The sequence below is a fragment of the Crotalus tigris genome, unplaced genomic scaffold, assembly GCF_016545835.1.
Source record: "Crotalus tigris isolate CLP2741 ecotype Arizona unplaced genomic scaffold, ASM1654583v1 scf7180000020065.321141, whole genome shotgun sequence".
Classification (NCBI taxonomy): domain Eukaryota; kingdom Metazoa; phylum Chordata; class Lepidosauria; order Squamata; family Viperidae; genus Crotalus; species Crotalus tigris.
Window position 1 is genome coordinate 112,523 of NW_024097843.1, and position 26,925 is coordinate 139,447.

Consider the following 26,925-nt stretch of genomic DNA (forward strand, 5'->3'; position numbering starts at 1 on the left):
AGTAAAATGAGGACCCAGATTGTTGGGGGCATTATACTCATTCTGTAAACTGCTTAGAGAGGGCTGTAAAGCACTGTGAAATGGTATATAAGTGTCAAGCCCCGCGTGGCCGACATGCACAGGCAGACGGGGACCCGTCTGCTGCGCCGTCGCCGCCTCGCAGCCCCTCGCCATGGTCGGAGCCGCCGCTGGACACCCTGCGTGGCTGTCATCCATGGGCAGATGGGGGCCCGTCTGCTGCACCGTCGCCACCCTGCACCCCCTTGCCGTGGTAGGTGCCGCCGCTGGACTCCCCACAGGGCTGACATTCACGGGCAGGCGAGGCGCCGCCTGTCCCACCGCTGCCTCCTCGCCTGTTCTCCAGCCAAAGGGCATGGGCCGCCATTCATGGGCAGGTGGAGAGCCGCCTGCTATACCACCGTCCCCTCACCTGCACAGCCGGTGATACAGGGACTCTTGCCTGCGGTCCAGAGCTTTGGCGGCTCGTAGGAAGGACACCAACGGGGACGACACCCGAGGACCAGCACCTTGCCGGTCCAGAGACTTGGCGGCTCATGGGGAGGACGCCAATGGGGACAACACCCGAGGACCAGCACCTTGCCGGTCCAGAAGGGGAAGAGCCCACGACAGCCTGAGCAACAGCCATGGCGTGGGAATGGAGGAATGTGCGATGACGGACAGTGGAACGGGGAGAGGGGTTACCTGCATCCGGGAACAGCAGACCGGAGGCTTGATTGTGCACCAGCTGGGATGGGGAAAAGGGTGACGCCCCTGCTGGTTGCTTTTGAACCCTGCAGGCTGGATGCCGGCTTGTGGGCTGGGGGTAAGGCTTGCGTGCAGAGGCTATGTAAAGCACTGCGAGCAATTCACTCCCAGGGCTAACTTTATTCCTGTGCGGATTAAACCGTTTGTCAACCGTTCCTGCTTGCTGGCTCTTTCTTGGGCACCGGGGAGGACGTTTTGACAATAAGGCTAAGTGCTATTGCTATTACTGGTTGGTGCTCCTTGTCTGGACTATCTTGAAAGACTGATATCATGCAACAATAACTAAGATTTTCAATACCATGCACATTGACTACTGCAATGTATTCTACATGGGGCTGTCTCTGAAAAATACCTAGAAACTATGCTTGGTACAAAACGCAGTAGCCTGGTTGCTAGCAAGTGTTAACCAACAAGAAAATATTAGACTTGTGCTCAAGTTCCTTTATGAATGATAGTAAATTTCTGTATGCAATTCCAAGTGTTGCTTTTTATCTACAAAGACCAAAGTATCATCATAGCTGTGTTTTGGAGAAACTGTTGGTTCTTCCATATGTTTGTAAATTAAGAGGAGGCTGGAGAAGGAAACAATGTTTCTGGATGAAAGCATCAATGTTGTGGAACAGCCTTCCTTTGTACTTTAGATTAGTCCCCCTGAGGAAGCCTTTTTGCGAACAGTTAAGACCCATTTTTCTTTGGTAGTTCAATGTTACCTTGCCTTTTCCTGTTTAATGATGGGCTGTTGTACGGTATCTAAGGAATATTAAATTTTATATCCTATTTTATTAGGACAGTAAGGTATTATTTAGGACAGTAGGGTATTATAATAGTCATTTATTGTGTTTGTGGATATGTTAATATTTATTGTTACCCTACAACTTAATATAGTTATATGTACCATGGATGTTTTATTTATTTGGTGGTGATACAGCCTTCCATCCTTCCGAGGTCAGTAAAATGAGGACCCAGATTGTTGGGGGCAAGATGCTGACCCTGTAAACCACTAAGAGAGGGCTGTAAAGCACTATGAAGAAGTACATAAGTCTAAGTGCTATTGCTATTATTTGATTTTTTTATTATTTTTATCTAATGAAATAGGAGCAATCTTAGCTCCACAAACAAGCTGTATTTTGCTGCAAAAGATTTCATTTTCATTCCATTTGCAAGTAACTAAAGCTAAAGCTGTTACACACTTAAGAAAAGCAAATGGAGACAGGAAAGTCTTATTATTTTTATTTATTTATTTTATTTTTATTTTTATGAGACTTATATACCGCTTTAAGTGCAAGCACTCTCTAAGCGGTGTACACCAGTAAGCAATGTATATATATTTACATTGCCCCCAACAATCTGGGTCCTCAGATTATATTTTATTTTAAAAAATGTATATTATATATTATATTTTAAAATAGATGGAATGTTTTGCATTTACAATTCAAATTTAATGACAGATTTAAAGATGCTTTAAAAACTAATATTACAACCCCCCCCCCCAAAAAAAAACAACAGCTTTCCCAGCCTGGATAAATGTAATTTGCATATATTTTCAGAATATGCTTCATTTGTTATTGAGGACACTTTTAATTCACTGCTCCAACAAGTGTGTTCTGAAAAGCTTGTGGCTTTTAAGTACTACAAACATATTCCTAATTACATGGGCAGTGAGAGCTGACGCGTGCGTGAGAATGGAAGTAAATATCTATCACAAAATATTATTATATTTATATAAAATCAAAATGCCTCGCATTGCATCGGAGAAAAGAACATTTTAAAATGTCTTTAGTTTCTTGTTGGTAAAGCAGATTCTAAATGTAACAAATTATTGTCATAATAATTTCACTGTAATGAAAACACAGGCAATAAAATATAAAACATGTTTTAACACTGATTTATGTTAGAGTTACTTGCCAAGATTGGCTCAACTAGGACTTATTGTTCTTATACAGAAGTTGATCTGTGTGCTGAAGTATATTGGTGATGGATGTTAATTTATTTTCTATTTGTATGTTTTTAGTTGATTTGTTTTATTTTAATTGTAATGGAGTATTTTATATTATCATTTTTCTTGAATGATCTTGAGTGTTATTTGGAGGGATATATGGATGTAAAAATATTGAATTATCCATTATATTGACATAGAATCTCCAAAGTTAGATAAGGCTATAATGCCTTCATGATTGATATAGCCCTCCTATTATGAGCTCTGGCAGAATTGGAAAAGTGTTGCTAGGAAAGAATATTATACAGTATTCTAGTAATGTTGCAGGGATATTTCTATAAAATTGCATTGCAATGTTAGCTACTCTGCTGTTTTATTTTCTTCTGCAGAATGGCCTTCCTTCAGAAGAAAACCCTTACGTTTTTAACGGTGATTTTGTTGACAGAGGGAACAATTCCATGGAAATACTTATAATCCTGTTTGCATTTCTCCTTGTTTACCCTAACCATTTACATCTGAACAGAGGGAATCATGAGGACTACCTGATGAATCTTAGGTATGGTCATTTTTATTCTTTCTCCAGCTTGAGCTCTTAAATATGCTTTTTTTCTGAGAGTTTTATAATGTTTCTGACTTAACCCTGATTTTCTTGTGTTGGTATTTGGAACTGTATTTTACTATACTTTCCTCATGCATTATTTTAGACCAATGGTGGGGAACTTCAGAGTCACATTTGCCTTCAGAGTCACATTTGGCCTTAAAAACCCATTTGCACACTTGCCATGCGGTAGTTCTAAAAGTGTCCATGTCTGCAGTTTACTAAGAGATGTCATATCTTCATCAGCAACTTTGATCCAACTTTTGTTTTCATGGGTTGGAAGTCTTTGCATCTCATCCCATGAATCTGGCTTTGATTTTAATGCTATGCAGGCAACATAAGACACATTTAGCTGGGATGCCTTTATTGCTTCTGGTGGATCTCCTGATTGAAACCTCTTGTGGCCTGATTTCTTCTTTTATTCCACTTGGACAGTCTTTCTCAGTTAATTTCTTTATTATATCAGGATTTCTGTGTCCAAGTCACCTGTCCCATGTGTGAATGCAGTTTGAATGTTTCTCCCTCTTGGCAGTATTAACCACCTGATTTCAGTTCAGCTGATACAGTTCATCATTGCTTAGATTAGTTCTTCCATGCAACTTTTGTACTCTTTCCCACATTTCTTTAGCATTTTCACACTTACATGCATGTATGATTTGATCATCTTATATACTAAGAGAGATGATGTTCTGAGCTTTCTGAGCTTTCACTATCAACTCATCTGAAGGGTGTTCTGGCCTAACTTCATTTATACATTTCTGCGTATCTTCACTTATTAGCACACTGGTGTCTTCACTTATTAGCACACTGGTGTCAAACTCACTGCATCACGTGATGTGTCATGACGTATTGCACTTTTTGTTTGCATTGTCGGAGCTGGGGTGGGCGCAGCCTCCGTATGATGCAACCGGCCCATGGGCCGGCAGTCTAACACCCCTATATTAGCAGAATTTTCCTCTTGAATTTCCAAGAGTGGTAATTCTGGTTTGTCAGATTTGCAAATGAAACCTTTGTTTCAGCTTTGTTACTGGCCATTTTTTATTTATTTATTTATTCTGTTGCAGTCTTCTTTCTGTTGCTGTATCTTGCACTTATTTCCTGTAGCTGACTATGACTGGCTTGCTCCGTTTTGTGCTGAACTTTATATTTCTCCTCTAATCTGGGTTTAACCTGGGTTTATATTGGGCTTATCTCTGGTTTACCACTGGGTTCTGGATTACTTTGGGTTGAAGCTGATTTACCTGGGTTTATCTCTGGGTTAAAGCCGGTTTATTTTGGTTTACCTGGGGTTTCATCTCTGGGTACTGTGTTTATCTCTGGTTTATCTCTATGTTGAAGCTGGGCCCATAACTTCTTAGAAAATTCTGTTTTATTCTATAGAAATTCTATTTTATTCTATAGAAATTGTAGCAGAAGACTACAGGTAGTCCTCAACTTACAACAGTTTGTTTAGTGATCATTCGAAGTAACAATGGCACTGAAAAAGGTGACATGACCATTTTTCACACGTATGACTGTTGCAGCATCCCCATGGTCATGTGATCTAAATTCAGATGCCTGGCAGCTGACTCATATTTATGACGGTTGCAATGTCTCAAGGTCATGTGATCATCTTTTCTGACCTTCTGACAAGATGGAGAAGCCAGATTCATTTAACTACTGTGTTACTAACTTAACAACTGCAATGATTCACTTAACAACTATGGCAAGAAAGGTTGTAAAATGGGACAAAATTCACTTAACAAAGTCTTACTTAGCAACAGAAATTTTGGGCTCAATTGTTGTAACTCGAGGACTACCTGTATTATACAGCCATGCAGATTGGTAACAGAGGATGGTTACATAGCCATATAGATCAAATAAAATGTACAGTGTACAGTCACCATGAGCTTTGACGGTGTCAACTGTCACAGGAAACTCTCCTCAGAACATAAAGAACCATAGATTATAACTATACATGCAAACTAAACACTGCCATCTACTGGCTGAATAATTTTGTAGTTGTTACAATGCCAAATACATTCTAACATGTATTCCAACAATTATTTTCATTTCAGATATGGTTTCACAAAAGAAATTATGAAGAAGTATAAGGTTAGTATTTTATCTCATTTTGATAAAGGCCATCAAGTTAACAAAGAGACAGAACAGACTGTACTATTTTACAAAAATTAGCAATTACTGGCCTAGAGATGTCCTAAAAATACTTGCCTTCAAATTTGTTCTTGTTTTATTGTAAAGCCAAAATGAAGCTGTCCATAGATTTCTAAGGAATAGTTCAAGAATGTCTAACCCAGTATTTCATTTGACAGACCTATGGGAAACCAATTTTGCATTTTCTACAAGATGTCTACAGCTGGCTTCCTCTTGCTACTATTATTGACAATCAAATTCTTATTTTACATGGTGGAATATCAGATACTACAGATTTGAATTTCCTAAATTCATTTCACAGAAACAAGGTAGGAATTATACATATAAAAGTACTTTTACATTATTGGTTTTAGCTCCAGTCTTGTTTACAAGAAGTAAAATTCTAAATTCAGTGAGCATTAAGCCTACTATTTTGTATGTTTAAAGTACTAGAGATAATGTACATAATATTAGCATAGGTTATATTATTAGCAATTCTATAATAGTATGGATTATTTGTTGTATTATATACACATTAATCTTTGCATTTCATCTTATAGAGGTTGAAGTTATTTTTTTCAATATAAATACTTTCTAATTTTTAATGTAAAGCAAAAATCATGAGGAGGGAGTTAGATTATTACATTATACATATATACTGTACATATATACTCACCTATCTATATACACCATATATGTACATACTCTATACATATCTGTATATGTACTATATATATACTGTACATACATATATCGTTTTAAGCAAGTTCTTCAGAAAGGAAAAAAATTCTTTTTAGATGGTGCTTTCCAATCGTTTAGATTAAACTGATGACAAAGAAGTTTGAAAGAAATGTTACTGAAAGAACAACTACAGGTAATTCTATGGAGTATAATTCTTTGACATTTCTTTGTCAAACAATAAGAGGGTACATTCCAAAGGTTTGTCTTCATAGTTACATACATACATACATACATGCATACATACATATCCTTTAAGTATGTTTTTTTTCTTTGTGTCTCCACTTACATTTGGAATGGGCTCCCAACATACACTGAAAGACAGATTAATCTATTCCTGACCAAACAGCATTTGCATATCTATATATATCAATGTATTTGTTCTGAGGATAATGATCATAAATTTTATCTTCATAGTTGAAGTCTTTGCTGAGGCCAGTGAAGTCAAATAGGGAAGCAATCCAGGAGCCACAGAGAACAAATCTTGTGAAAAACAGTATCAACCTCACAGAAACAAAAAAATGCAATTCTGGGCAAGACATATCCAAGAAAAATGTAATAAAGTCTACATTAGCATCCTGTGAGAGAAGACAATATGGCAAGGAAACGAGTGATGTTAAAGGCAATCTTGATGGCACCCATGACAGAACCAGTTCTAGCCCATTTCAGAATGCACAGTGTCTCAAGCCTTACAACTTGACTATCACAAATACAGCTCCAGAATTAACAGCAAAAGAAAAGGAACAAGTATGCTAAAACTTTATATATAGTCTCTTTTTCCAAAATATGAGTTATAAGGATGTTCAAACTGGTAACAAAGATTGAAAATAAAGCTTTAATTGAGCAACCAACTGCAAGCTGAATAAATGATTTATACTAGAAATTTGCCACCCCAAATTTATCTTGTTTGTTTATAACAAATACTTGCATGTTAACAGAAAATGTGGGGTAATGTGCAGCTCCTGTCTCCTAGAGATTCCATTTTTGTGATGATAAAAAGGCCTTATATTCTTATTAATATATCAATAATTGGGCGTCTATACTGTAATTGTCTCCCATTTGGGGAAGTTCCCTCTAGGCACTTTATTTAAACTTTATTTACCACCAGATGGTAGAATCAACTGCTAGAAGATGGGCAGAGTGTGTCAACATGGGTCTATTTCATTGAAGCTAGAAAGATAATTTTCTCAACTGCAGTTATCAAAACCAGACTGCATTGTGATTTAACTTTCTTACCATTCTAATTAGTCCATCAGTATCATAGGTTTCACCGTCATATATATCATGTGTGGGAATCAGTAAAGACATGAGTTCCAGTATTTCAAATACTGGAAGTTAATAGGATTATTTTATGTTTATTCATTTGCATGGAAAGGTGATGGATATTCTCTGGAGTGATCCTAAGCATCAGAATGGTTGTTCACCAAATAAAATTCGAGGAGGAGGTTGTTACTTTGGTCCAGATATTACTGCCAGATTGCTGCAGCGTTATAATTTGAAATTGCTCATCAGGTCTCACCAATGCAAACAGGAAGGTTATGAGATCGGTCATAATGGAAAGGTAATTGGTACTTTAAAGTTCAAATTTCACAAAAACGTTCACCAGCTAGAAAGATTTTATCAGATTGTACTAGAAAAACAGTTCCAACTCAGTATTGATATGGCAATCATTATCCACCAAAAGGGTACTTAATCATACCACAGTGTAATTTCTTGAGTTTTAATCATGATTTCATTTTTTCCACAATGCAAAGTAGAATAAGGAGGAATCAGTACTCCATATTTAGATGGAAAGACTAGCTGAAAAGAGAAAAATATTCTATTGGCAAATAGTTATGTTAGTTTTCTGCATCTGTAGGAAATTGCTATAACTCTATTTGCCATTTTTTGTTCTACCCTCTTCCATACATTGGAAAATCTAATGACTGCCAGAAGTTTGGATGACTTATTTTTCTTGTCCTTCCTTCAAAATCTCTTCCATATCTGAGAATGTAGAATGTTTGATGAGGGAGAAGCTTTATATACAAGGAAATGGATATTTATAGTTATTCCATTCTTCATCTGTAGGAGTGAGCTATAATATGTGTGCATCAAAACACATTAAAAGATGTGTTCAGAACTTGATTATTTTCATTTTTTAGATACACAGAGCCATAGCTATGAAAACTTCTTTTTCATTGTTTTTCCAACAATGGAAAAAGCTACTTATATAGTGCTCACAGTATATAGAATTATAGCATAATGCTTGGTTAATTCTGTCATTTGTTCACCTGTCACTAGTCTGGTTTGAAGCATACTGTATTTCAAGTGATAGTTGTGTTCTTTTTCAAATAGGTCATCACGATTTTTTCCGCCTCAAACTACTATGAAGAAGGAAGCAATCGTGGGGCCTATATCAAATTAAATCCAGATTTGATTCCTCGTTTTGTTCAGTATCAAGTTAGCAAATCTACACGTAAGCAGACACTTCATCAAAGGTAACACTAAAAAAGCATGCCTATTGCTTAAAACGGGGGTGTCAAACTCAATTTCATTGAGGGCCGCATCAGCATTGTGGTGGCCAGGGTGGGTGCGGCCTACTGGGTGAGCATGAATGGGTGGGTGTGGCCTACTGGGTGGGCATGGCCAGCTCTACATCATTCGCCTCAAGGGTGCCTGTGGGGCCCGGGGCAGGAGTGGGACAGATCTGAGGGTCTCTGGCAGAAGGGGGTGGGACCGGGGCAAGTGCCAAGGCATGGTCCATTTCTTCATTCCTCACAAAGGGTGACACCTCCCTAGCATGCACCCACATGCGGGGCCAACGTGGCAGTGGCTGGGTTCCTTGTTGTTTCTAGACGGCCTTGTGGAGCTAAGACTGAATGCGTTTTAGCATAGATGGCCACCACAAAATTGTACATTGGCCAGGGCCAAGGCAGCGGGGGCCATTCCCTCACTGTTTCCAGGATGGCTTCACGGGCCACATGAAACCACTTCGTGGGCCGCATCCGGCCCCCGGGCCTTGTGTTTGACATGTCTGGCTTAAAATAACATGCATATTTGGAAACAGAATGCTAAACTATCCATTGGTATATATTACAGGTAATCCCTGAGTTATGAGCGTTCACTTAACTCTCGTTCAAAGTTACGTGATGAGTGCCCCCTAGTGCTTACAGCCAAGTCCCAAAGTTACGAATATTGCAGCACCACAGTGGTCGCTTTTACAAGCGATCGCAGTGGCTCTACAACACTCACCCTGGTTATTCCTTCCTTCCCCACTCCCGCCCTGGGTCTCCCTAGGGACCAGGCCATCAATACTCAACCTACAAAGATTGAGATCCTTCACTTTCTTGGCTGCTCCAGGCCTTTGGTGTGTTCGCAGAGAATGGAAGCCTAAAGTAATGCAAGATCACGTGAGATCAGTGGGGCGAGATCTCATGCTACTGAACTTGCGTGATCTCATGGTATTTTAGGCCTCTGTTCTCTGTAACAGAGAATGGAACCGAAGCTGGGGGACACTTCCACGTGCCTCCGAGAGCCTGAATTGGGCCGGGGAGGAATGGAAGTGTTCCCTGGCCTCAAATCCGGGTGGCAGCGGCCTGGAAAAGGGCTCTGGAGCCCGGATCGGGCCGCCAGGGGTTGTGGAAGCATCCCCCAGCCTCAGATCTGGGTGGCAGCAGGAACCGCAGCAGAGAGAAGACGGATCTTTTCCAGATGAGTCCAGCTTGGCAGGAAGGGAGGGGGAAGCATGCGGTATCTTAGGGGGTCGGGGAGGCCTTGGGGACCTGTCCCATCACTATAGGCCCTCCATGGCTTTCCCCACCCTGAGATATCTCATGTTCGCTTAACGAGTGCTTGCGTTTTAATGAGCAAGGGAGTAATCTCGTTCAAGGTACAAGATTCACTACAATTTTTTGAGTTACGAGTGGAATGGGCAGGCTCCATTACACTTGTAACTCGAGGAGTACATGTACTTGATGTCTGGTTGTCTTGGAATTAAGGGGCAACCTATGATTTTAAGCCCAGTGATAGCCAAGAGCTCCTTTAGCTTGTGCCAGAGGCAATTTGATCCTCCTCCTACCTTTTTCAAACCTAACCGGCAACAATGGCTAACAGTTTTGCTTACATTTGCTTCTATTCCACAAAACTAGCTGTTGATCAGCCCTAGCAGTACAAAGGTAAAATGCTGTTTGTAGGACTGCCAGAAAAGTTGAAATTTAGGATAGTAATGCTAATAGCCATCAAACTCAATTTGTACTTAATCCAGTATAGCCCTTACTTATTTATGCTTTGTTTCATCCTTATTATCATGTATATAAATGTGGTAATGTTGGATGTACATATTTCCTGACTGGCCACTTTACTTAGATTTCCTCACTTTTTCAACTTTTTTTTTAGTTTATAACTAAAGAAAAAAATGTAAATTAGTAATATAAAATCTCTGACTACAAGAACTATTGAGATTATATTGCCACTCATGCAGTTGTTTTCCTAAATGCAAGTTCATTTTTTTCCAATTTTTCTAACTGGATATGTAGCACTACTTAAGTTTACCATTATGTTTAAGTATTTTGTTTGTTCTCCATATGGGAGTTTCAGAAATCCTAAAATTCTGTATTCTGACATGGAACTGTAAAGAGATTTTATTGTTCTAATTGCCCAGTTTAACAATTTTCTTTGTAGAGTGACTGCCATTGAGCTTTCTGCTTTAAAGTGTTTGCAAGAGAAACTTTATACCCACAAATCAGACCTCATTGCAGCTTTTACCCAGTATGATCCAATTTGCACAGGTAATGTGATTTGAAAAAGTGTTTCATTTTGTTTGTCAGTTTTGTGTTTCCTTTTATATACAAGTAATTTCATATGTTGCAAGTTATAGGAAGAAAATGTGACAAAGAGCTGTAAAAGTAGTGAATTGTATAACAGAAGAACAGAAGCAATAGATTCTAGATTTGTATGGGACAGATGCCACTATGAATCATTCATAAATGAGGCTGGATTGAGTAAAGTTGCGATTTATGGGTGACATCAAATTATTTAGAATAATGGACACTGCTGCCCCAAAAATAGTGCATGAGCTTGGAGGCTGATCAAAATGACTCATGCGATCTTTTCCAACTCTGTAATTCTTGTTTTTTAAGAATTCCAGTGACAACGTTTACAGTGTGCAGTGTTCTTTTCAGACCATTCTAGCAGTAGAATTTAGTATCTCATTACTTGTATTAACATAAGTATATTTACCAAACCAAGGGAAGTAATTGTTCCAATTTATTCTGAGAGTTCTGGCGATCACCCTTTAAAAGGGATGCAGAGACATTAGAACAGTGGTTCTCAACCTGTGGGTCGGGACCCCATTTGGGGTTGAACGACCATTTCATGAGGGTCACCAAACAAGGCTGTCCGCCATTTTTTCCCCCTTTTCTTTCGCCACGCCCCTGGCACCCGGTGATGTACAAGTGGTTGGGGGTCACCACAACATGGGGAACTGTATTATGGGGTCGCGGCATTAGAAAGGTTGAGAACCACTGCATTAGTAAAAATGATGGCAAGGAAATCAAGGGATTGAAAACCAAGTCCTATGAAAAGGATATTTAGTTTTGAAAAAGGCTAACTGAATATAATAATAGTGGTCTTCAAACACTTTAAATATTGTCATAGAGAACTTTAAGACCTATTTTTTCCATCAGAATGGATGTAGAATTTAATCCCTCCTGCTCAGACTAAGAAACAAAAAAACTTTGCCACACGTCCTTCTGGGTGTAACTTTCCCTAGTTTTTTCTTAGTCTCGAGCTCAGCTAGACGCGTTTTGGAAGGCTCCTCAGCTAGCTTGCTTCTCTAATTGTTTTTTTGGGGGGGAGGGGATTTATCGTTGAACTTGGCTACTCTTAAATTCAAAATTGATTTAAATTGGCTTTTGCTTCACAACTCAGAAATCCTTGGAGATTGTGTGTGGGGGGGTAAGGACTCTGTCCTTGCTCCTCTGCAGCCCTTTGAGCTTTGAAAAAGGGGAGGCTGCAGGCTTTTGTTCGGAAGGAAGCTCCCTTCAACGATCTGTAGCCTATTCGCGATCCCATCGATCAGCCAGACAGCGGAGATCGTTTTGCCTGTGCGGAGGCCTCCGGAACACTATTTCTCACCTTGAGGCCTCGAGGGAGACTTTTCCTGACTCCGGATTGCAGCGGAGGCTGCGCTACCAATCGCAAGTGCTTGGGGACCTGGGGGGGGGGGAAACAAAAAGTCAAGCCTTTTTTTCGTTTCCAGATTCTCCTTTTAAATAGACCCCAGGGTTTTCCCTTGTTGCTTCTCCAAGAGTTTTCAGGCCTAGCGGCCGTCATTTTGACCACATGGCTTAGCGTGGCTGTTACTGAGAGGGCCCACATGGCGGATGCCATTTTGGAGGCCTAATTAAATTTATTTACAACATCATTTGCAGTTATTCCTGCATTATCGCAGATTTGGATTTGTTGCCTGAGTGCCTTGGTCTGTGAGCAGACCCGTTCAGGGGGGGAAGATATTTGTGTACCACAGTGCTTGTGGTGCAGCTTGCGGGGACTACCCCAGGTGTGGGCCTTGGCTGCATCTGAGCAGGCCAAGGTGTTATTTTCTGGGCTTAAGGCCTAGAAAAGGAGGGCGAAGAGATCTTCTTTGTTGACCACCTGTTCTCAGTTAGTCAGTGACCTTTTGTCACAGGACCTACGCAGACAGCATTAGAACACTGTCTGGCTGCTCTTGCCATTGCCTTCTGTTCAGAGCAAGGATCGGTTTTCCATCTCTGACTGTGATCTGCGTGTTGGTTCCCCCCAGCTCTAGATACAACTGCCTAGGCGTACCTAGACTGCAATGGCAGACAGTTCCTCGGCCCAGGCAACTCAGACCAGTGCCCCCCCACACAAGCAAAGCGCAGGTCAGAGGAATTGGATGTGGGGAGGGGAAGAAAAAAGCTAAAACCAAATATTTGTCTTCTAAAGATACCTCCAAGTCAGCCGGGCAAGAGGCCACAAGGAGACACCTAGCACTGGAGAGAGAATTCTCCAAGGCACAAAGGCTCAGGTCCAGTGGGGCTGAAATGGTTTCCCCCGCCCCACTGGACGCCCCTTTGTCGGAACCTCAATTTGAATCATCACAGGAAGCCCCAAGGCCTTGGTCTCCTCAGGAGGAAACTGAGCAGGTTGGTCCTCCTCGTTCCTTCCCTTCACTGTCACACCATACAACTGAGAGCAGGCGTGCCTCAACGGAGGTTGGGGCCAGCTCCAGGGACCAAGGGGAAATGTGGTCCCAGGCTCAATTCCAGGCCTTTATGCACCATGCATTCAGGCAGTTTATGTCATCCACTGAAGGTAGCCAGGTGCAGTCGCATCCTACTCCTCCCACTTCCATTCCCCCACCTCGGGTGGAGCATGGCACTAGACCTAGCTCCGATGTTTCGGAAACCTCCTCACAATTAGGGGAGGAGGGGTCAGTGGAGCTAGGAGTAGCAGACACTCCTTTGTCTGAGGAGGAGGAACCAACACCTGAGCAGGTGACCTCTTCCGGTCTCTTTGATCCGTCCGTTTTTCGGTCTCTCCTCATAAAGGCCATTGACACGGTAAAACTTACCTCGGCCCAGGAGGAGGCACCATCTTCCTCGGCCAACTGGGAAGCAAACCCCTTGTTTGCAGAAAAGGTCAAGGAGGACCCGCAGATCCCATGTCCACTAGTCTTCAAGACTACGGTGGAAAAGCAGTGGGCTTCACTAGCTACCACGCCTTCCCAGAGCAGTTTGGACAAGAAACTTTACAATGTCTCTTCTTCCTTCGCTTCTCTTCTAGAAGTTCCATCTGTGGATGCTCCACTGACTTCTCTGTTCTCCAATACCACAGTTCCTGGGGACATGGCTGAATTCTTGAAGGCTGAGGACAAAAAGTTCGAGTCCTCCTTTCGTAGAGCTCACCAATCTTCAGCTTGGGCCATAAGGGCGGCAACCTCTTCCTCCTTCTTTGCACGTTCAGCAATCGTGGATCCAGGCGCTCATTCCGCCAGATCAGGTCAGAGCGCACCAAGCAATAGGCAAAGTCGTGGCAGCATCCGAATATATTGCGGATGCTTCCTTGCACTCGGCCAGATGTTCGGCCAGATCTATTGCTGCCTCAGTGGCTTCACGCAGGCTGCTCTGGTTGAAGCAATGGTGCACTGATTTAAAGGCAAAGTGGCGCCTAGCAACATCTAAGTACAGTGGCACCCACCTTTTCGGCCCAGTCCTAGAGCCTCACATTATTGAAGGCAAGGACAAGCACAAGGTGATGGCCCATCCCTCCAAAAAATTGGATAGATGGCCCCAGCAGGATTATCATAGACCAGCATTCCGTCCCAGTAGCTCCTGGGACTGGAGACAGCTCTTTTGGGCAGGGCAGTCCTGGGATTGGCCCAGAGGCTCGCGATCCTATTCTTTCAGACAGGATCGCCAACAGGACTGCCAGTTTAGTGGAGCCAGGGGTCAGTCCCAGACCAAGCGTCCCTTTAGGGGCTTGGGCAGTCGTCCTTACAGGCAGTCCAAGTGACGCCAAGGAGGATTACCCCATTGGGGGTCGACTGGCACTGTTTTACGACATCTGGGAGACCACAACCACGGACGCTTGGGTCAGGGAGACAATAAGAAGGGGTCTCTCCCTAGAGTTTCAATCTTCTCCCTCAGATCATTTCATACAGTGCCCGGTTTCAAACAATACTTCAAAAGCACAAATAGTCATGACAGCCATCGCACATTTATTAGAGATCAGAGCCATAGAAAGGGTTCCTCAGGACCAGATTGGGGAAAGGGTTCTACTCCATCCTGTTTGTAGTTCCCAAAGCCTCAGGCAGTTGGAAGGCGATACTGGACCTAAAAGATCTAAATTACTTCCTCACTTACAGGAAATTCAAGATGCAGACCCTAAAGTCCATCTTGGCAAGTATCAGGAAGGGGGATTTCCTTTCCTCCATCGACCTGACAGAGGCTTACCTACACATTCCGATCATCCAGGAACACTGCAGGTTCCTGCGGTTCTGTTATGCACGCAGTCACTACCAGTACCGGGCCCTCCCATTCGGCCTATCATCTGCCCCGAGGGGCTTTACAAAAGTCTTGGTCGTGCTGGCGGCTCATCTAAGGATGAAGCCCATACGGGTACAGTGCTACCTAGACGACATACTGATACAGTCCAAATCTTTCCGATCAGGTCAGTCGGACCTGGTAATCACAATTCAAACACTTCAGGATCACGGGTTTTCCGTGAATTTCAAAAAGAGTCACACTACCCCCACAAGACGCCTGCTCCATCTGGGAGCATTGATAGATTCCAGCCTATGCAAGGTATATCTCTCCCAGGAGCGTCAAGTCAGCATTCGGAAGCTGGCTCAGCAGATCCGAAGGGAAAAGAGGGTACCACTGGTACAACTATCCCAACTCCTGGGGAAGATGGTCTCTTGCTTGGGCATCGTTCCATGGGCCAGGCTACACTCCAGGAACCTCCAGTGGTTCCTCCTTCCCTTTCAAAGATGCAAAGTCAGTGCCTCCAACAGGAAAATCAGGGTTCCCCATCACACTCTGACCTCCCGTCTATGGTGGACTTTGTCCGCCTTGAACAAAGGTACCCTTTTCAAGGAACCTCCCAGAATTACCCTGACCACAGACGCCAGTCTGTTCGGTTGGGGGGGCACATTTTCAGAGCCACATAGCTCAAGGTCAGTGGTCCAGTTCGGACCTGACACACAACATAAATTGGTTGGAACTCAAGTTCATCCACCTGGCTCTCCAAAGGTTTTCTTCCCTTGTGTCAGGGAAACACGTGTTGGTCCTGACAGACAACATTGTGGCCAAGGCTCACGTAAACAAACAAGGGGGGACCCACTCTTGGTCACTCATGCAGGAAGCCCTGGCCATAGGACTTTGGGCAGAGTCTACTCTGAGTTCCATCAGAGCGGAACACATCTCGGGGGAGCGAATCAACAGGCAGACTCCCTGAGCAGGGCCACAGTGGATCACTCAGAGGGGAAACTGGACTCAGGTCTGTTCAGGGAAATATCACACAGGTTCAGGCAGCCCATCTTAGATCTCTTCACCTCCCCAAACAATGCTCAGCTCCCCAGGTTCTTTTCCCGGTTCCTGTTGAGGGGGGCGGAGGGAATGGACGCCCTCCAGAGCAGATGGCCGGAGGGCGTACTTTATGCCTTCCCTCCTCTTCCGCTACTACAAGCAACTATCCGCAAGCTCATCCAGGAACAGGCGGAGCTGATCTTAGTTGCTCCATATTGGCCAAGACGCCCGTGGTTTGCCGACCTGGTGGACCTGTCGCTCTCACCACCATGGAAGATTTCCCCGGACCGAGTAGCTCTCAGCCAGGGGAACCTCCATCATCCGGACCCGCAGTGGCTTCAATTAGCCGCTTGGCACTTGAGTGGGAGAGTCTAGCCAAACAGTTTTTCTCCTCTGGGGTTATCTCTGTCATCCAGGCCTCGCGGCGTCCCTCGACCAACAGGATCTATGATGCCACTTGGAGAGGTTTCTGCTCTTGGTGTACCAAAAAGCGACTTTTGCCGCTTGCTGTCACCATTCCAGACATATTGGACTTCTTACTTGAGGGGCTAACTAGAGATCTCTCAACCAGTACCATACGTCGGCAGTTAGCTGCCTTGTCGACGGTCCTCACCTGTGACAACCAAGTTTCCCTGTCTCAACATCCAGCAGTTAGTGCCTTTCTCAAGGGCGCGGCCAACGTAGGGACACCTACGGTTCATCGTTACCCATCCTGGGACCTGTCCAAGGTGTTACAGGCCTTAGTTTCTCCTCCATTCGAGCCTCTGAGCACTTGCTCCTTTCACTTCCTTACACTGAAGGTGGACTTCCTAGTGGCCATCATGTCGGCCAGGAGAATTTCAGAATTGGCTGCCTTATCGGTCAGGAAGGACTTATGCACATTCCATGAGGACAGAGTGGTCCTCAGGCTGGATCCTGCATTCATTCCTAAGGTCAATACAGAGTTTCATCATTCTCAGGACCTAGTCCTTCCTAACTTCTGTCCTAACCCTTCCCACCGTCTGGAAAGACGGTGGCATACCTTGGATATGCGCAGGGCCCTGCGCCATTACATTAAACAAACCTCGGTCTTTAGGAAATCTGAGGCATTATTTGTGTCCTTTCAGCCCTCTACCATGAGTCGGAAGGTCTCTTCCTCTATTATTGGTCGGTGGATTAGGGCGTGTATTTCCAGGGCTTATATTTCTCAGTCCCTTCACATATTACAGCTCACTCTACACGTAGTGCTGCTGCCTTGGCGGCCTGGTCTACCCAGGCATCACTCGAGGAGATTTGCAGGGCAGCGACTTGGTCCTCTCCCTCCTCATTCATAAAACATTACAGAATAGATCAGTTTGCAGCAGCGGAGGCTGCTTTCGGAAGGAGAGTCCTACAGCGAGTGGTTGGTTCTCAGGGGACACAAGCCTAGACTTCCCTCCCTGTGGGGACATGAGCGGTTTTGGTATGTCCCAATCAGTGGATTCTACATCCATTCTGATGGAGAAAAGAGCGTTGTCTTACCTGAACGCTTTTTCTCATCAGGATGGTATAGAATCCACATCCACCCTGTTAGTGTTAGTCTAGGCATGCATTTTTTTCCCCTTGTTTTTGTTTGGAGCCTTGCGTCTGGATGCTTCGCCTCGAAAAAACTGGGGAAAGTCACACCCAGAAGGAGGCGTGGCAAAGTTTTTTTGTTTCTTAGTCTGAGCAGGAGGGATTAAATTACCCAATCAGTGGATTCTACACCATCCTGATGAGAAAAAGCGTTCAGGTAAGACAACGCTCTTTTCTCTTGTCCCAGAATGCAGAATATAAAATGATGTGAGTTACAGAAAATCAGATTTCAATTGAACGTTAGAAAAAACTCCCTAACAGTAAGAGCAATTCAATAGCATACAACAAATTCCCTGGAAAAGCAGTGGTCTTGTGTTCATTGGATGTGTTCAGGACAGGATTAGAGAGATATCTGACTGTCTGGGGAGCTTTAAGTTGGATCCCTCAGTAGAGGACTCTTTCTAATGGCTTAAATGGTTATTTCCAGCCTTGTGATTCTAGTAACAATCTGAATAAAATCAGATGAGAGGTAGAGACTCTCCTTCAAAAGAACTAGGAAATATTTTGAGGCCAGGATATACCGACAAAACAGCTATTGTGGAAGAGTTACCCGATCAAAAGTTGACTATCATGTAATGTGTTGTAGACAAATACATCTGTGGGCATATTTGTCTGTGGAGAGAATAGCCTTGCAGGACAGGAAGAAGAGCCTTTACCCAGACAACTGTCAGACAAAACGGAACTAAGCCTGGACAAAGAAAGAAAATTGAGAAAAAATCTCAGACAAGCCTCTCTTTAAATCACATGAAGATAAAAGGGAGGGGAGAAAAGCACATTCAGATTTGCAAGATACTGTTACAGTAAAAGTAGTACCGACTTACATGTCATTGGTATCTTAGTCTGATTTCCCTTGCAGGGGGCAATACATATCCAGTCCCAAACAGCCATTTATGAGACATTGAAATAATCCTCCATAGTGCTCTCTCCCACCCAAGCAAGATCTTTCTGGGGCTTCAAGATATGCAAATACCTATAATTTTAGAGTCTGGTCCTTTGCTTTAGAGCCTGCCTGCTTTTTAAAAAAAGGAGTCAGGAAGCCTAGTAAGTACTAAGAGACTCAGAGTGCAGTCGAAATAATAGCTTCCCCTAGAAAATAATGAGAAATCAATAAATTATAAGTATCTCCTCCTATCTTCTGTCCAAATTTTGTAAATTGATATATCATATAGGAAAAGTGGCCTGAAATCTTAGGTAATTTAGGTAAGTTGAAGATCCTCAATAGCTCAGAAGTATCCTTGATTTAATTATTCTTCTCCCACTAAGGAGAAATATCTTGCTGTACAGATGAGATACCAGTTTATCTTCCTTCCTTTTCACATTCATGGCCAGGGATATCATTGGAAGAGACAAAGAATCAAGATGTTGCCCATGACTGCAAGATTCATGCTGTGCCCAAAAAGCATGTGATTGCCACCTTGACCTTTCAAATCCTGCTCTTGGTTGCTCCTGGCTTGGTATTACCAAAGGAAAATTGCTTCATCCTACTTTGTGACTGTTGATGGGGGGGGGGGGGAAGGGAAGATCAGAGATTATTCATTATCTCAATATGAACAAAAAAAGAAAAAGCATATGTTGAAGCCCTCTTGAGACTGCAATTAAAGAATTACACGACTATTGCTTCATATACAATTACCACAGAAGACAAAAAGCCTCTGATAATTAACAGCTGCATTTGAAGTCTAATTCTTCCATAGATAAGGAATGTTGATAGTGCAGAAGAGACATTCTGAAAGCATGGTATTGCCAATATGTATTTGCAGGAGGAGCTACCGTGTTTCTGTTGAGCATATAGCTAACAAGGTTCTTCTTCTGTGCTCCAATTTTGGTGTAACATTACCTTAAGATATTTTTTTTTCTCAGACATGTGCTTGCCCCTGATTTTAAATGAAGATTGCTATTGTTGCATTGGTATATTGAATCCACATGTGTCAGTATTGGATAATTAGGAAAGCATGCAGATGGCATCATAAATATAGATTGTCCACTAACAGGTGATTATTTGCAAAGCCCAATTATGTGAACATACTAATGAACTTAGTAAACTTACTAATGAATTCCTAGATGTACAGAACATCAATCAGTATCCACGAAAAATAACAGTATTTGCAGGGAACTCTCTGCAGGTTTCACAGTCCAAAGCACTAGAGAAGACAATGGTATATGAGATAATATTGTTTTTTCAATGCTTCAGATTATGAAATTATATATCCACTATTTGTGGGGGGGTTTAAATAATATTTTATTGATTTTCTATTTTTACAAATCATAAGTGCATAGTAAACAACATGTTGTCTGGATTCATTTTTTACTTGAAGATACATATTGAATTTCTGATCTCTACCCCTTTTTTCCGGCAAGTGATAACCTATATCCTTTATTTAAAATTATTCTGTGTCTTCTTTTTCTTTGTTCTTCAATATCACTCTGTCCATTTCTACACATTCCAATGTTTTCTTGATCCTCTCTTCTTGAGGTATATTCCTTCATTTTTCAATCACTAAGCAAATACAATTCTTACTGCTATTAATACATATAACATTAAGTATACACTTCCTCAGCTTATTTTTCTAATATTATATCTAATAAAAATAGTTACAGTTTATAACATCTTTTCTATCCAGCTCATATCTCAATTATATTTGCAATTGAGACCACCTTATTGAACCAATACTCTGTTTTCCCAACTCTTATTTCAATGTTGGTTTCCCTTCAGTATTCAACATATCTTTATAGGTTACAATTTTCTCAAAAGTTGGCTACGTTTGATTGAGTTGTTAAGGGGCTTCTGGTTTGGAGCAGTAGCACAGCAACTGAAGGATTGTGGGGTTCTGCATCCTACAGCCGATTTCTGCCTGCTAGGGGACCCTAAATGGACCTGAAATTGCCTCATAGAGAAAGTAAAGAAGGAAGGCAGTCCCACCGATTGTGGAAAGATGGCAGTCGATCCGATTGGTTTGGAAAAAACCCTCCAGAAACCAGCAGGAGAAAGGCTAGCTTAACTTCAGAGTCCAGCCCAAGCTACAAGCAGCCGAAGCCCAAAAGCACTACTTTAAGCTGACTGTAAACAACGTGCTTGGAACTGGGTAAGAACAGTGAATTTTCTCTCTTCTGCTTGAAAATTGATTTTCTGGAAAAAGAAAAAGAAAAACCCCAAGAAGCAAAAAGCTTCCGAAAGTGAGAAGGGGGGTGGGAATCTTGACCACACCCTCCTACAGATGGAAACGGCGAATTAAACTTTTCAGGGGGAACAGAAATATACTGAAATGAAATGAATATAAGACTTAATTTGGATAAGTTTGAAATCGGTGGAATCTGTTAAGATTTTCCTTTTAAATCATGAAAATAGAAGTAAACAATTGTCTGTTACTGACTGGTGCTGACATCCAGTGGTGGATGAAAATATACAACAGTAGTTGCTTTATTACAGGGACTGACAAAGCTGAGGAAAAGATAACTTGGTTTCGGTGACCTTCAATGTCTTAATAAGAGAGAACTGCTGTGACAAAAAAGAAAGAAAACATTTTGGGCTATCTACAAAGTAAGAATTATAAACTCTAAAAAAAAGAATTGACCTTTCTGGATTACCAACTCAACTGTGACTTTAAAGCTGTCTGTAGAGAAAGGAAAACTGATTTTTAGCTATCATGGAAAATCAGAGATCTGCAGAAATAATATACCAAGAAAAATCAAATACTTTCCAGAAGGAGATCTATACTATGTTGCAACTAATCCAAACAACAATGATCTCAAACCACAAGGAAATTAAAAATAACTTTGGAAATATGAAATGAACACATCTCCAATTTAACTTTGCAACACAAAAATTCTCAGAAAATAAAAACAGAGAGTGAGCAGTAAAAACAGACAACTGAATATCAGACAGAGGACAGAGATTTCAAGATGGAACTTAACAATAGAAGAAAGTATGACTTAACTCAGATGGAAAAAAACTTATAGGAAATACTGGACATGAAAAAGGTAACCTATACCCTAAGATTACAAAATAAGTTTGAGGACAAGAAAAAAGATTTGACAAAATGGATTCTGCCAGAAGAACTATGAGAACTTGAGAGACAAAAAATGATAAATAAAATCAAGAAAGAAAGAAAGGAAAAGATTCTCAATGAATATGAAGGGGTCAAACCTTCCTATAAAAACATCTTATCTGTTTTGCCTTTTGTATCTGCAACAACACTTTTAAGATTATGGAAAGAGTCTTTGATTCAGCAAAGCATATTGATCAGGAAAGATGTTTGGCAAAAAAAAAGGCTAAAGTGAGAAATAAGAAATTAGATGATGGGATTTACCCAAGGGAATATTTAAAAATTAAACATCTGTTTGAATATGGTTAAAGAAATAGAAAGATTTTGGATATAAATAAAGATTAGTTTAAGAGGGATGAACCCCTCAAGTAACAGTATTTTTTCTTTCTTTTTTCCTTTGTGTTTTGTTTTTTGACATGAGAAATATAAAAATGTCGGGTTTATATAAAATAAATGTTTCCTCTGGGTTTTTTTTGGGGGGGGGGGTTTAAGAGAAATGTAAACGTATTGGGATGGCTTGTATGAGAAAAAAGACTTAAATACTTAATTGTAACTAATTTTGAGAAAATCTTAACCAGTAAGAATGTTTAAATATTGTGGGAAAAACAAATTTAAATAAGAATTCTGTAAACAGGATCTATGAGGCAATTAGAAAAGAAGCTTTATATTGATGTGTTCAGTGCTTTTTTTGTCATAGAACACACCAGAATGGTGTTCCGGCACCTTTTTTTGAAGGGAAGAACTGGTTCTTTCTAAGCCACCAGCACAAGTAAAGCTCTGGCTTAGTGAAAGGAAGCTGTCTGGGGAAATCAGGGGCATCGAAGGTCAACCCGGAAACACTTCCACAACCCTGAAAGTAGACCCTCTTCTCTGCCTTGATTCACATGGCTCCCCCCACCCCGCATCTGTCCTTACCCCCACATTGGCTGCCAGGGACTAGGACTGGCTTCTGGAGAGAATCTCTTCGAAGGACCAGGTGTGTTCCTAAAGCAGCAGAAGAGGTGGCAAAAGACATCCCAGCTCCAAACAAGCACCCTCTCAAAAGCCGCAGCAATGCGGTCTATCAGCTGATAGTGATCTGCGCCTTGGAAGCTACCTAAAGTGGTCCCCCCCACTCTGTAAAGGGCTTTTGACTGGAGCCATATGCAGCGTGCTAGAGGCTTCTGCCAGTCCACCGGAGCTGTGTGTGAGTTCCGGCACCTTTTTTTTTTTTACAAAAAAAAAAAAAACAGTGGATGTGGTTATTATTTGCAGAAACATGAAAAAAATGTCTATATTTAATAATAAGAACTGTATTAAGGTTGGCAAAAGAGAGTATTATTGGAAGAAGAGAAAATCAAGCAAAGCCATTATATGGACTATAGAATTATAGAAATTAATTGTTATTATTTTTTAAATACTAACCGAGACAATATGCTGTTTACCAAATATTAAGGTGATTATGTTAAAAATCAATAAAACATATTTTTTAAAAAAAAGTTTCCCTTGTTAAGAACCATTCTGATATTTTCATATTTGCCATTCCATATGAAATAATATTTTTTCAATGCTTCAGATTATAAAATTATATATCCACTATTTGTGTTTTTTTAAGTGCTGTTCTCCTGCCATTGTTGCATTTATTACCCTTCAATATATAGAATCTCTTCAATTACAAATTATTTACATCTGGAATGCATAGGATGGAATTGATTCTGTTGTTATACCCAGGCTCACATTTCCAAAGCAGAAGAGGTTAAGACTTTGCCTATGGCAAGGTTTTGCTTTTTCTCTTTCTTCTGTAGCCTCCAAGCTTCTCAAGTAAAGGTTGGGGGCCATGACCAACAGAGGATGGAGCAGAGCAGACAGACAGTAAGCTAAAGATGAGCTGTGATTCCAAGAGGAGTAATTGTGAGCTCATAATTATCAAAGTTTCTAATTTTTCTTCTCATTCCTCATACAATACCAGGAACAGGTAACATTTGAGAAGCCAGATTTTTGCCACCCTCCCCCCATTAATGGTTAAGGGGAGGGAATGGGAAGACCGCAAGCTTAATGTTAAAATCCAATTAACATTCCCAACTTAAATCTTACCCCCAAGTTAGAAACCAGCCATTTTTATTCAAGCAGGGATGACTTTTAAGGAAAGATAGTTTATTGATTGATTAGTCTTACCAACATATCAAAAAGACTCTTAAAGAAGGAAATAACCTTATCTTTGACAGATATTAATTTTTCATTTTCCCCTTTAAGTCCTCCCCCACCCAACAATCACACATATACACACAAGCTGAAATCTGCACACCTTTCATTTCATTTGAGAAATTTCTGATGTTTCATGTTGACAAGAAAAAAAAGCAAAAGCAAATTAAAACTCAGTGCTGAAATGTAATTGTTTCCCCAGATTTCAGTGATGTGCTGCAAATAGTATACCAACAATCTGTAGGTTGGTCACCCTTCTCTATTCCCTATTCTACATAGTGTACTTCATAAGCTCTAGTGAAGCTGGTAGAATGTTTGTGTGTGTGAAAGGGTGTGTGTGTGTCTGGTGGTCTAGTCTTTAGAACAGTGATTTTCAACCTCAGTCAATTTGATATATGTGGACTTCAACTCCCAGAATTCCCCAGCAAGCATGTCTGGCTGTGGAATTCTGGGAGCTAGTCCACATTTAGAAGCTAGCCACTATGCTTGGCCAGTTTTTATTAAAAAGTAGCCCTGTAATTTAGTTTATTGAAATCTCAATGCTACAATACCTCCTGCAATGATGTTTCAATTGAAACTGGAGGGGGTTGTGGTTTGATAAAATGCACATCACATCCTCTTATAAGGAGCTTCCGTTGAAACATAAAATACTTTTCATTTTTTAACAGGAAGGATTTCTCTTAGCCAATGGGCTTCTGCCATGGAATCGGTTCTGCATCTTGACCTACCCTGGAGAACTCTCCGTTCTCGACTAGTTTGCCTGGCTCTGGATGGAAGTGTGGAATATCTTTCGTGTTTTGACAATTTAGAAATCATACTACCCATCAAAGAGGTGAGGTGATTTGGAACAAGGATGATCAACTTTTTTTCAGAGGGTCTGAACTTTATTTTGAACAACAGGCTGGACATTCTGTAGAGAGGCAGGGCAGGACCAAACAGTGTGCAGAGACAGAAGGAAAAAAATGTTATTATTTCATTTAATTATAGTTATTTAAATATAGATATGAAATACAATTACTCTGATCATAACCTCTATTTTTATGTATATGCAAGAAAGAAAGGAAATTCAAATATATATGCTTCTCACGCTGATAAAAGCTGGCCTTGTTTTGTATGCTGCAACATGAAACATTAAATCAGCATTTAAATCAGTGTATTTTAACAATAGCAAAACACGGGGATATATTAATATATACAGTCCAAATTTTAAAATGGTCTTTCAGTTGGGACTTTCAATAGTATATAATCCTTATTCAAGTACATGTTGAATTTTCAGACCATTGATGACTGACAGAAGATACATATCTTTCCAGGCCCTACATGCTCAATAGGGTTTTCTTCTGTCACTTTAGAAATTATAAAAATTCTATTTGGTGACAACCTTTGGATGGGCTTTAAAGGACATAGTAGTGATTCTCAGTCTTGAAGCTCTAGTTGTACACCTTAATGTAGGAAATGGCTGAATTGATAGCATTGTTAAAACGGTTTGTATAATACTATTAATTTTATTTAGAAACTTGTATACACAATTGTGCAATGTGACTCTTAATGTACACATAGGAAAATAACTACTAGCATTACTAATCAATGGCATGCTATTAGTTTCTTCCTTAAGAGAATTTTCTTTTGAAATATGAAGGATGAAAAGTGGCAAAGTTACCAATGGATAAACGTCTGGAGTTATTGTACATTAGAAGTTTAATCTGGAAGCTTTCTTAGGATAATGCATATCTTCAATTAAATTTTAAATTAAAATCTTTTAGAGTTTAGAATTTGGATTCTGGATGTTGGTTTTGCATGAAATAAATTAAATTTTAAAATATATATTTTTACAGGATATAAAATAGGTTGCAGTATTGTGATTTCAACCATAGACTGAGTATTGTATATTATTATTTCTAACTTCTCTCTCTCTCTCTCTCTCTCTCTCTCTCTCTCTCTCTCTCTCTCTCTCTCTCTCTCTTTCTGTCTTATTTTAGGTTCAACCATATTTGGCGGAAACTCTGTGTAGATACAAAGCTGATTTGGAGATTATCTTTAATATGATTGACCAAGACCATTCTGGTATGTTAAAACTTTAGCTTTCCAAAAATAATGCCATAGTAGTGTATCTAAGCCTAGAAAAGAGAGTTACAGATACCATAGTAGGATGAATTAGGGGAAGATGGTCTTGTATTTATTAAATTATCTTAAAATACATTAAGTCGGCTTTTTTAAATTAAAAGCATTCAAATATTGATTGCAGGGATATGTGCAGCAGTTATTTCCACCTAATGAATGAAGTTAAATCACAATACATAACTAAAAATAGAGGCAAATTTTAGTTGATTTTTCTAGTCACTAATTCTCCTAAAAAGTAGTGTCTCTTGATCATGTGATGCTACACTCTAGAGAAAAACTCATTAACATCTTCCTGCCAAATGCCTCCATTTCTCCTTTCCCTCTTTGCAAGTTGAATCCCCAAAGTGATTTGGTTTCAACAGTATGAAACATGATGCTCAAACAAGCCAAGACAATGGCAAAACAGTGTCTTGATGCAAAACAAACTCTGTGTGTCTTATGTCCCTATCCTGCATTTATAGCAATTTCCTTGATTGATGACTATTTTGTTTATTGTGCTACTGATTAGCACAGCATTCAGAAAATAATTTATTGGGTGTTTAAAAAAATCCACTGAATTTTTAAAAATAGAATAATAAGCAAACAGTGCCAATGGAGGGCATGTTAGTATGTTGTGGAGTCTATTCTGCACAGATGTTGCAGAATTGGCTCTTTACATCCTGGACCTTCTCTGAACAGCAGCTATGGAATCTTTGCCCTGAGAGTCACATCAATTTTCTGTATCCATCCAGTCTTGGAACTTACTGCCCAAAGTTATGAATCAAAATTCTTAGTAGAACAATAATCTCT

The 26,925-nt window shown here is 40.7% G+C and overlaps 2 protein-coding genes across 6 annotated transcripts in view; one reads left to right on the forward strand and one right to left on the reverse strand.

Annotated features, from left to right (window-relative positions):
* PPEF1 (protein phosphatase with EF-hand domain 1) overlaps positions 1-26,925 on the forward strand; it is a 112,114-nt gene that overhangs the window by 54,723 nt on the left and 30,466 nt on the right. For all 4 annotated transcript variants that reach the window (XM_039365396.1, XM_039365395.1, XM_039365394.1 and 1 more), the window contains 9 exons: positions 3,091-3,257; positions 5,357-5,393; positions 5,612-5,761; positions 6,588-6,917; positions 7,546-7,731; positions 8,505-8,647; positions 10,830-10,936; positions 24,684-24,847; positions 25,995-26,079. In XM_039365396.1, the coding sequence (XP_039221330.1) occupies positions 3,091-3,257; positions 5,357-5,393; positions 5,612-5,761; positions 6,588-6,917; positions 7,546-7,731; positions 8,505-8,647; positions 10,830-10,936; positions 24,684-24,847; positions 25,995-26,079 (1,369 nt within the window). The remainder of the gene's footprint in view (positions 1-3,090; positions 3,258-5,356; positions 5,394-5,611; positions 5,762-6,587; positions 6,918-7,545; positions 7,732-8,504; positions 8,648-10,829; positions 10,937-24,683; positions 24,848-25,994; positions 26,080-26,925) is intronic.
* LOC120318111 (phosphorylase b kinase regulatory subunit alpha, liver isoform-like) overlaps positions 1-26,925 on the reverse strand; it is a 175,501-nt gene that overhangs the window by 23,855 nt on the left and 124,721 nt on the right. The window lies entirely within an intron of this gene.